General features: G+C 30.9%; 1 protein-coding gene across 1 annotated transcript; it reads left to right on the top strand.

The window, feature by feature from the left end:
- Positions 1-403: 403 nt before the first annotated feature.
- LOC139855366 (uncharacterized) lies at positions 404-10,552 on the top strand. Its single transcript, XM_071844586.1, has 5 exons — positions 404-793; positions 909-1,031; positions 1,170-1,443; positions 9,847-9,966; positions 10,081-10,552. Exons 1-5 carry the CDS (start codon positions 491-493, stop codon positions 10,161-10,163), a joined length of 903 nt encoding a protein of 300 aa, XP_071700687.1. The 5' UTR covers positions 404-490; the 3' UTR covers positions 10,164-10,552.
- Positions 10,553-12,005: the final 1,453 nt, after the last annotated feature.

A 12,005-nucleotide genomic window follows, 5' to 3' on the forward strand; every position in this document is an offset into this window, starting at 1 on the left:
ATTTAGATTTGTTACGATTTTTTATTTGTATTTGATTTTAATTTGGGGATTTGTTGAAGATGACAGTGAGATCATGATGATGAGAGATAAGGGAATAAGTAGATGGAGGGGAAGATGAAGTGGTAAAAAAGATAGATAAAATGACAAAAATACCCATCACATACATCATACATGATATAATATAGCAAACATTTTTAACACTTGTTACTGTCATGGATCAACCACCTCAAAAAAAGCTTACAAGGACCAATAACTTCATATGACATAAACTAAAGGGACGAACCCCATAATTTTCCGTTACAATAATTTGCAACATCCTTCGTACAACTCTTTCTGCACATATTACAATTCAATCAATTTACATCGATTCGATTACTTTTTCAAATTCTGACCCACCTATGCCCACAATCCACCATCAACTCCACCCCTCTCCCTCTTCTTTTTCTCTCTCACACACAAACTGAATATTCAATCTCACTATCACCACCACATGAATATTAATCCTAAGGATAACGAAACTATGATTCCAGTGAATCAGAATCAGATTCAGATTCCACGTCATCAAATGGATTCCGACTCCGCGTTTATCGGCTCATGGAGCTCTTCATCGTCGTCTTCCTTCCTTACGACGTCGTTTGGATCAGAACTTGATGATTCAAACGATTCCGATCCAAATAACGATGAAGATGACGAGTTCATTGCTCAGTTAACTCGACAACTGGCTGATTACATGCTTGAAGATAACGAAGTTCCGTCATTCAAGCACTCTGGTTTTCAGAACCCTAAGTTTCAGGTGCTTCAGAAACCCTAGCTTTACTGTTCTACTTTCTCTTTCAATTTATAATTGTACATTAATCATTATATGCTCTTATTTACTAAATCACTAATTATATGTTTATGTCTATCAGAAACCTAATCAAATTCATAAGCAAACTCGCCGGAGCTATGCAGATACCGTTAAGAAATCTATCGTCGGTTTTCAATCGGAGCAAACCTTCACCGGCGATAAACAGCCTCAACCTCCAATTCAAGTACTTATTCGATTAAATTAACTTGTTAATTGTGCTTTCCTGATATTTATATTTATTTGTATTATATAATTTTAATTTTAATTATAATTATAATTATATACGTAATAATAATAGTAAAAATTATAAATATGTGTGTAGCTATATCAGTTAGAGAATCAACCTCGAGTAGAGAGTGGTGGTTGGGGAAGAAAGGATAAGATGACCGAGTCAACTCAGTACGTGAAATATCAGTTGCCGAACAGAGGTGTAAATAATGGGGGGAAGAAGGGTTACGGGTCATCAAATGTTGTCGGGTCGGGTATGAGAGCTATATTTTTGAGGGGATCGGGTACACGAAACGTGACGAGTGGGACCGGTGTTTTTCTACCTCGTTCAGCTACAGACGCAACCGATCATAGCCGCAAAAAGTCAGGTAACGTCATTGAACTGAAATGTTGCTTTTTTAATTACTGAGTATAGTTTATTCAAAGTAATAATAATTGAGTATAAGTGTATACTTGCATCATGTTTACTTAGAAAATAGTACTACGTATGATATTTTATTTGCACATCAACATCATTATCAATATCAACGGATACGGTACAAGTTACCTTCCGTTTTTTGTAAATAAGATGACGCATGAATAATTCCTTTTGAGGTAATTTTTTAGTTTCTTCTCTGGACAGGTTGATATAAGAAATAAACACTTATAATTTATTTGAATTTGTTTGTATCTTCCTTAATATATCGTTATCTTGGTTTAGGTTCTAGTAGTTAGCGTTTTAGCTCAAGTTTGTTTTTGTTGTTTTGTTTCGAATTTGTGTGATTGATCCAAGTCGTTTTTTGTTTATAACTTTGTTTAGCTCTTTTCTTTCGTAGAGAAAAGAACTCGTTAATATACTTATTTTTTGGTAAAAAAATGTATAAAAAGTTTTTAACGGAGTAGTAATAAATATAATTACGCTAAAGGTGGAAAGAATAGTGGGATCCGACGATAAAAAATTGTCACAGAAAAGGCTAGGTAATTTTCTTTACAATAAATAATAACAAAAGAAGGTGTATTTGGAGTATATTCAAATATTTAAAGAGGAGATAGGTGTTTTTGGATTCCATGTGGGGGTAGGATACTAACCATTGACTTTGAATCTGATTCTGGTATATTCTAAGAAATATTCAAGATTTTTTTATGTTCAACTCAAGATTCTTTTTTTCTTTGCTTTGTTGCCATCCTATGGTGGTCGCCCACACCCTCATTATTATTTCTGTCTGTCTATTTTTTATTTCCATGTTCAATTCTTATCTCTTACTAACATACTGTATATCCTAACTAATGTACACCATATTTTCTATTTATCTTCAAATTTTTTTATTATTTTATCGAGCGGTTTTATTTGAATTGATTGTATCGGTTTGAAGGTTAATTCAGAAACTTATACAGTAAACAATTTATACCGTTGAATTTCACTGCATATCTATTAAATACGGAGTAACACATGGATTTATAAATAATAATAAATAAAATTTACTAAAATAATTACTATGACCCCGGTACACGTAAATTTATGTAATCATTTATGTTATAGAAATGATACTAGTAGTTACTTTGATTTTTAAGATGTTTTATCTGAAAATCTGTGAACAATGTCTATAGAGAAGCTGTTGTCTAAAGGTGTGTACGCTGAATAATGAAAATTGTTTGTTTTTATGTTTGTCAAATAATTTAATTCTGTTTGCAAAACTTAGAAACATATTTCTAAGTCTGCGAAATTGCAGATAGAATAAAATATTATTTTATTTTTTGTTTTCATAAAAACAAATAGTCTGCAGTAACAATGTCGCAAACATAAGACTTAATAAGATTTGCATATTGAAAAATAAACACCATCTAAAAAATATACATGGTAAACTAAAATAATGATGTTAAAAATTTGAGGAGTATGTAGAAAAGAAGTGAATTGGAAGAGAGGGTCGAAATTGGCTCGCTATTTTTGATTATTATTAAAAAAATAAAGTCATAGATATATTAAATTATACTATGTTTTTTAGAGATGTGTTTTGAACCTACACGGATTTTAGTATAGATGTTTTAAAAAGACACATAACTTTAGTCATAAACTCCTTTCAACATCATTCTTTGGATTTAATCGCCTTTGGAAATCCTGTATTCGATATTGATGTCGTGGTTAACTTAAAATTGAAATATTATCTTACATATAAATATGTGTACGTACAGTTACATATATTAAATGACTTTGGTAGAACTATATATACTAATGTAGTACTGTATAAGTTATGACATCTTTTGTGTTTTTCGCTCTTATAGTTAAGCAATAAACATAAACAATATCCCTTATACTATACTATACTTAATAAATGATTGCATATGGCCGTTTAATAAGCCAACCACTTGGCTAACTATCTGGAAGAAAACAATAACGACATTTGCTAACATATCATATCTGGCCAGTTGTGCCACTTGTTGTGTTGTCAAAATCAAGCGACTTGGTTTTTTCCTTTTCGACAAGTTAATATAATTATTCAGACCTTTAATTAAATAACACTAGCTACGTGTTTTTTATATTAATTTTTTCATGTTAGATGATATCAATGTTGCTCCAAAAGTTTGGTTATTATTCCAGTAATTATTATATAAGTAAGATATGAATATGATATGATGTTATTGGATTTTATATATTTTGTTGATAATAAAGAGACAAATTCCTAATAATACAGTCTATCCTTTTCTGTATGTGTCACATATGGGAAAAATAGATGAAAAAAGTAGAGAATGTTATAATTTAATAAAAGAACTACAAAATACAATTATACTTATTTATGAAATATTAGTAAAAGAGAGGATAAGTGTGTATTTCATATAATTCTATGAAATGGTACATTTTACAATGCTAATACATGAGGTATTTATACTACAAAATTGACATCCATTTTATGACTTCTTGTACATGTATATATTATTATAAAGCCATCCATTTATGACTTCTTGTACATATACATATATATACATATATGTATATATTATTATAACACTCCCCCTTGGATGTCAATTTTTGTTTTGTTGGAGATAAACTACAATTTACTGCCTCGTTAAAAACCTTGGCCAAAGAAAAACCCAGTGGGATAAAAACTTTAGCTAAGGGAAAAAGAGTGCAGCATATAGTTGACTCCCCCTCAAGTAGACATTGCTGAGCTGTTACATCTTTTGAACATGCCTCATGCCAATATTATGAACATGCGTTCTGAAAATAGCAGTTGAAGATGCTTTGGTGAAAAGATGAGCAGAGTTCTTGCTGGATTGAACATATCTCATTTCAATCTGGTTGTCCTTGATGATATTTTGAGTGTATGAGAAGAATCTAGGGGGTATGTGTTTTGTTCAGTCACTTTTGATATATCCTTCTTTCATCTGTGCTATGCGAGCTGGATTATCTTCATAGATAGTTGTTGAACTTTTATCGCGTTCTAGTCCACAAGAATCAATAATGAGTTGTGTCATTGATCTTAACCAAAAACATTCCCGAGTGGCTTCATGTAATGCAATCACTTCGGCATAATTTGATGATGTTGCAACAAGTGTTTGTTTTTTAGAACGCCATGATTTTGTGGTACCTCCATTTAGGAATACATATCGAGTTTGAGATTTATCTTTATGAGGATTTGATGAATGACCTGCATATACATAATCAACCAAATCTTGTTTTGAAGCGTTAGAATAAAATAATTTTAAATCGGCAGTTCCTCAAGGGTATCAAAATATGTGTTTGATCCTGTTCCATTGTCATTTGGTAGAAGTTGAGCTGAATCTTGCCAACAAATTAACTGCAAGAGAAATGTCAGGTCTTGTACAATTTATAAGATACATAAGAACCTCAATTGCACTAAAATATGGAACTTCCGATCTGTTAAGATTTTCATGATCTTCGCAGGGATGAAATAGATCAGTGTCAATATTGAGTGATCTAACAACAATGAGTTTGTCTTTAAAAGATGTTTTAAAATCTTTTCGGTATAAGTTGTTTGATGTACAAGTTAACCATTAGGCATATGCTCAATTTTCAATCTAAGGTAATACTTGGTATTTTCAAGATCTTTCATTTCAAAATAATTCTTTAGAAGTTGAATGATTTCATAGATCTCTTTATTTGTTCATATGATGTTAAGATCATTGTTTTTCATAATAAAATAACATGGCAAATAAGTTTATGTGTATACACTTTTCTTATCAAGTAATCACTTAATCAGTTATACCACATACGTTCTAATTGTATAGACCCATATAAAAATCTTTGTGATTTAATAGAATACATTCCCTTGGGTTTTGCATTAGATGCTTATGATACCTTAAACCCTTCAGGTATATTCATGTATATCACTATCAAGTGATCCATACAGATAAGTAGTTACAACATTCATGAGATGCATTTAAGTAACTACCAGGTTGATTAAGTATCTAATAAGTAATTGTATCCATTACAGGAGGATAAGTTTTCCTCATAATTCATTTCCGGTCTTTGTGGGAAATCTTGAGTTACAAGTCTAGTTTTGCCTTGTAACTTCATTTGCACATTTCTTTTTCGGATAAAAATTCATTTGTATCCCATACGTTTCACATTTTTCAAAGTGATAACGATTAATCCGAAAACTTTTCTTTTATTGAGCGATTCTAATTCAGCTCGTATTTCTCCTTTTCATTGAGCTCAATCATGTCTATTTTGATATTCAATGACAGATTTTGGTTCTAGATCATCATCTTTATTCATGATGTCATTGTAATATTATATGAAAATATCTCATCAAGATTTTTTTTTTTTTTTTTTCATTTCATTTCGGTTCCATAATATTGCATAATTTATCGCAATTTATGTATTTACATTTATCAATATCCTCTGCAGAAGGAATATTGATTTATGGTTCTTCTTGAACACTTTCTTTTATCTCATTATCAGCTGATTTTCCTTTTCTAGGATTTTTATCTTTGGAACCAATTTGTCTTCCACGTTTCAGATGTGGCAAAGACTCATGAGTGACATTATTGCCAGCTTTTGGAATTTCAATTCGAGCTGGAGCATTTCCTGCTATTATATATGATTTAGTCACTCTTTTGTATCTTTAAATACATAAAGTAATTAATTTGCAAATTCTTGCATATGCATTATTTTTTAACTTTCTTTTCGCATTCTTTTGTGCGAGAATCAACATACCTTAATTGATGTTCATACTATGAAACATCATTTTCTTTATTTTTCATTTCTCCCCCTAATCTAGGGAACAATGTTTCATTAAAATGACAATCATCAAAACGTGCTGTAAAAACATCACCCGTCATGGGCTCAATATATCTTATGATTGAAGATGTTTCATATCCAACATATATTCTCATCCTTCTTTGAGGAATCATTTTAGTGCGTTGTGGTGGTGCAATTTTGAAAATACACTGCACAACCAAATGTTCTATTTTGGCTCTCGACCAAAATTAAGTTGGTAGGGGAGAATATTTATGATTTGCACTTGGTTTAATGTGAATCAATGTCGCATCATGTAAATTTACATGTCCCCATATAAATATTGAGAGTTTTGTACTCATTACCAATTGTCTAGATATTAGCTACAAGCAATAAATATTCAGCTAAATCAATTTTGTATGTACATGAGCAATAGGATGTTCAACAACAATCCCTATAGAAATATAATAATCATTAAATGCTTGAGATGTTAACTCATCAGCATTATCAATTTGCACCCTTTAATGGTGTAATCAGAATAATGTGTTCTCAATTTAATAATTTGTGCAAGAAACTTTGCAAATGCCATATCACGGCTTAATAACACACAAACATGAGACCATCCGCTAGATGCGTCTATTAGAACCATGAAATATCAAAATGGTCCACTTGATGGATGAATTGGTCCATATATATAACCTATTCTTTTCATTAATCACCATATGTGCTTTTCATTAATCACCATATGTGTTTTTCATTAATCACCATATGTGCTTTTCATTAATCACCATATGTGTTTTTCATTAATCACCATATGTGCTTTTTCATTAATCATCATATGTGTTTTTTCATTAATCATCATATGTGTTTTTTCATTAATATGCGCTTTTCAGTGCTACATAGATATTTCTCATTTCCGATTATCATTGACTGATAATCATATCCATTATGATATATATCAGAGAAACTTAACAAATTTCTCTTTGATTTGAGAGAAAACAAGACATTGTTTATAAGAAAATTCGTACCATTTGGTAATATGAATTTTATCTTTCCATTTCCTTTTGCAGGACCTAATATAGTATTTATAATTCTTTCAGATGATTTCAAATCAATGAAATATTTCTTAGATTTGATCATAATGTGTATGTTACTACTATCTGCAATACATAGCTCTTTACCATTTAATTGATGTTGTATTCTCAGCCCCAAAAAAATGTAAAGAGTAAAAGGGAATCAAATGAACTCACCATACGATATTTTGTAGTAAAAATATGCATACGACGGAACTGAACAATGCAAGGTTGGCCTCGGATTCACGAACCTCCAAAAAGAATAGGCTAAGAAAATAATGCGCCAGCCCGGACTCGAAGGAAATAATGCGCCAGCCCGGGCTCGAAGGTAGTGCAACATGTTCATTTGCACAGGGCCCAATAATTTAAGTGGCTCAATATATTTTATTTTATTAATACACAAAAGTTAACTTAGCCCAAGACACATCAAACCTAAGAGGATAAATGCAGGCTTTAATTCTTACTGATTGTAGATCATGAATTTACAATTTATAGAATACATATTTTATAATCGATGTGGGATTACAAAAAGAAATTAGTTAAAACTAACGATGTATTCTCTTTTAATATAAGTTAAAACTATCTATGTGTGATTATAAATCATCACTTTTATATTTCTTATCGAACCCATCAACGATTTTTGATAAATTTTTTTTTTTATTTTTTTTTTTATACAATTCAACCATTAGCTTATATATGGATACGTGAAAACAAATTATGATAGAGGCCTTTTTTTTTTTTTTTTTTATGCCTCGCTCGGGGCACCGAAAAACTCGGGACTGGCCCTCGTGGTATGCATGTAACTCGAAGAATAAACACAAAGATTTAGGCGATGGTGGACTGTGTGTTAGAAGATCTTGGAGGCCCAAGGCCAGTTTTTTGTAGCAGCCCAATTGACCCAACAATAATATAAGTCACTGCCCTTTAGCATATGGTAGGCAAAAGTGATTAGTTCGATGGAATAAAAAAAAAAATTAGCTTTAGGCGATTCAATCATTAATAGCAACAATATTATACCATACTTAAACCAAGTGGGGTTCTTTTGATTATTTTGTGTCGGCCCGTGATATTTTAGAATCCAAGAAACTTATAAGCAACTTAATTATAATAAATAAAATAATAATATATATGTATGCATATTTACAAAAGTTTATTTAGAGAGAGAAAATATAAATCGGGTATATGTATAACATATATTTCATAGGGTACAAATGGTAATGCATTCACATGTACAACTTTGAGCATGCAATCCGTTATAAGATGGTATGAGCGCAGGCACACACCCACAAAACAGATTTAATTCTCATTCATCAGGCCATTATTGTCTGAAATGAAATTCTGAATATTCTCGAGATCTTAGGCAGGTAAAAAAAAAACTTTTTCCTACTTATAACTTGATTTCATCTTAATTAATTTATAGTTACATTAAAATTCACAAAACTACCTTCATCCTTATTGATAGTTTTGCAGATTATTACAGAGTTTGTTTTGTACAACACTAAAAGTCATTTATTATTAGCTTTATATCATACAAACTGTCCTATGATATAAATAATGAAGGAGTACGTTTGTGCCAGGAAGAAGAACAAATGGGTTGTGAGATGGTTGTTTTATATGTGTAAGTAATATATGTATATGTATCTTCATATTTCTTTTTTTTTTAACTGTCCCTCTCAAAACGGGTTCATTTTATGATTGTTGTAAAGTCTTGGTTTTCTTGTTAATTAATTAATTCAAAGTATTTTAAATTAAATAACGTCAACAATTTTGGAATACCTGATGAGTATAACTCAGTGGTGGAAGAATCCAAGCTGATAAAATTTTGATCAGAAGACACTTCGGAGGTTTCTAGATCTTCCGGTGGTTTTAGCGGCGGAGGACGATGGCCGGTGGGAATCTTGAGAGGTGGAAGTGGTGGTTGAGTAACTATAAGAATCACCATGATTATATGGAGCTCTTCGTGCTGATAACGTGTTATAATTTAATAAAAGAACTACAAAATACAATTATACTTATTTATGAAATATTAGTAAAAGAGAGGATAAGTGTGTATTTCATATAATTCTATGAAATGGTACATTTTACAATGCTAATACATGAGGTATTTATACTACAAAATTGACATCCATTTTATGACTTCTTGTACATGTATATATTATTATAAAGCCATCCATTTATGACTTCTTGTACATATACATATATATACATATATGTATATATTATTATAACAGAGAAACATAAATATATTTTGAACAATGCTAAATGTAGCTCTTAGAGCTATATTTTTTATGATCTTCTATATTTTTTGTGTATCATGTGGGTGATCTTTAACAAAGAAATTCAATTGAAGTTATGGAACTCAATATCATGAACATATTTAATTATGTGCCTAAACTAGGACTTGCAGAACAAATATGAAAGTTTTATGAATTGTATGCGTATCATTCACATTTGTAATATTTAATATTAAATTAAATATTATATCAAATATTAATTATTATCATAACGTAAACAATCAGCAGGTTGTTCAACTGTTCTGGTACCAACAAGGGTATTAGAAGCATTAGAACAACATTTCAACAACATGGAGTCCCTTTCACCTTCAAATACCTTACCTCAGGCTCCTCATATTAATCACCAAGGTATATTATTAATTCGCTAATTTATTAATTAAGTTATCATCAACTAAAAATGCAATTTCTAAGCAATTTAATTCTGCAACCAGTGAAGCTGATATTTGTTCATATTTGTTACAGTCAAGGGTAAAACGCAATCACATGAGTCGGTATCAGCGGTGGACCATCAAGACTCTAAACTCCCTCAAGAATGGATTTATTGATGCCACCAACAAAGCTTATTTTTTAATTAGGTCGCTGCTCTTAATAATAGAATAATAAAATAATAATGGCTTGCTTTCTAAGGAAAAAAGAAAATAATAATAATAAGATAATAAATGAAGGGCTACTGTCGAACTTCAAATATAATGCTCTACTGTACAGGATATATGAAGTGTCGGTTGCTTAGATTGAATTAAAAGGGGGCCACTTTGTAAATTTTATTCTTGTGGTCTTCTTGTTAAATAGATACCATAATGTTTGATATGATGCCATGAATGGGATGAATAAGTCTTTCTTAAACATTAGATTGCTTTCTATTTGTATATATACTCTCATGTTTCATTTCTTCAAATAAATCATATGTGATTGATAAATGAACAAAGTTATGTGACTTATGTTATAAGACACACAAATTATATGAAGTTTTATCTTCCTATTATTTTATTTGTAATTCTAATATTCCAAATACACACAAATTATATGAAGTATTATCTTCCTATTATTTTATTTCTAATTCTAATATTCCCAATGTACAACTTCAAATATTTATCTTTCCTTACCTTAGTTAGCATTATGTAGTTGCTTTCTTAGCAACAAGTGTGTGTATAATAGTCTCGTGTTCGTGTTTGTTCCTGTCTCATTTTCGTGTTTGCTGTATGTAATGAGTTCATATGCTCATTGCTTTGAACATGTATCTCTTGGTTTTTATTAATAAATTTATCCTTGCTGTTCAAAAAAAAAAAATTTCAGTTGTTGCAAATAATCTTATATACATGCAGTTTACTACATGAAATATTTCGCGTAATACTAGTATCTGTTTTTGGCATTGTAAATGTTAATATTGAACATACAAACAAAAGTTGAAAATCTTATAAATTTGGTGCAACTAATGTAGATGTACATAAATAACGTTTATGAAATTGTGTCAAACTTATATGCTATTACTTATTAGGCCTTCAAGTCAAAAGTTGAAGTTTGGGGCCAAATTATGTGAATCCATCTTATCTGACCATATATGAAGGCCCAAACTTATAAGGCTCAAACTTTTCAGACCCATCTTTGTTAAAAGCATCCTCCAACGTTCGTTTGTCAAACCCACCCCATATGAATATCTTACATAAACTCAAGTTTACTCTCTACCAATAGTAATATCGTTCACATAAGCTCTAAGAAAAATAAATAAAGATAAAGATGTATCTTAAAATGCGCACGCTTGAGCAAAAATGTAAATTGTAATTAAACTTAAAATGTGTAAATAAAGATGTATCTAATCACGGAGTAGCACTCCAGTTTGGAATACATGCTATAATTAAATCAAAAGTGAAGATAAGAAAATATAAATTGCTTAATTGATGTGTCAAACATTGTTTCTAAGCATACATATTATTCCATGTAATTAAGTGGTACGGAGTATTAAATTACCCGTCATTGTAGTCTAATGGTACACCCAACACCTTTGTGTGATGGATGAGGGTGCAATGTCTCAAGTTCGAGTCTCATCCTTTTAAACATTCCAGGGTATTTACCCAATTTATGGAGTAGCCCCGTAGAGGTTTTACCTACCAGTATTCCAAGATTCGGCCCGCTCCGCTTGCCCCTCGCAATGGTTTAATAATCGCCCCCCTGTAATGCGGATCGAGTTTCCGCCCGAAAGTGCGTGTGTACATGGAAACTGATCGGGTGGGTTAGTCATTTCCCTGTGAGTGATTCTAAAGACTTTCCTTTAAAAAAGCAGTATTAAATTACCGTTGCCAATTGTATAACCCGCCTTTTTCCGTTAATTTATTTTAACGCCCGTCTTTTTTTAAAAAAAATAATATCTTTCGTTATCTAAATTCGTATCT

The sequence above is a fragment of the Rutidosis leptorrhynchoides genome, chromosome 6 (genome assembly GCF_046630445.1).
Source record: "Rutidosis leptorrhynchoides isolate AG116_Rl617_1_P2 chromosome 6, CSIRO_AGI_Rlap_v1, whole genome shotgun sequence".
Taxonomy (NCBI): domain Eukaryota; kingdom Viridiplantae; phylum Streptophyta; class Magnoliopsida; order Asterales; family Asteraceae; genus Rutidosis; species Rutidosis leptorrhynchoides.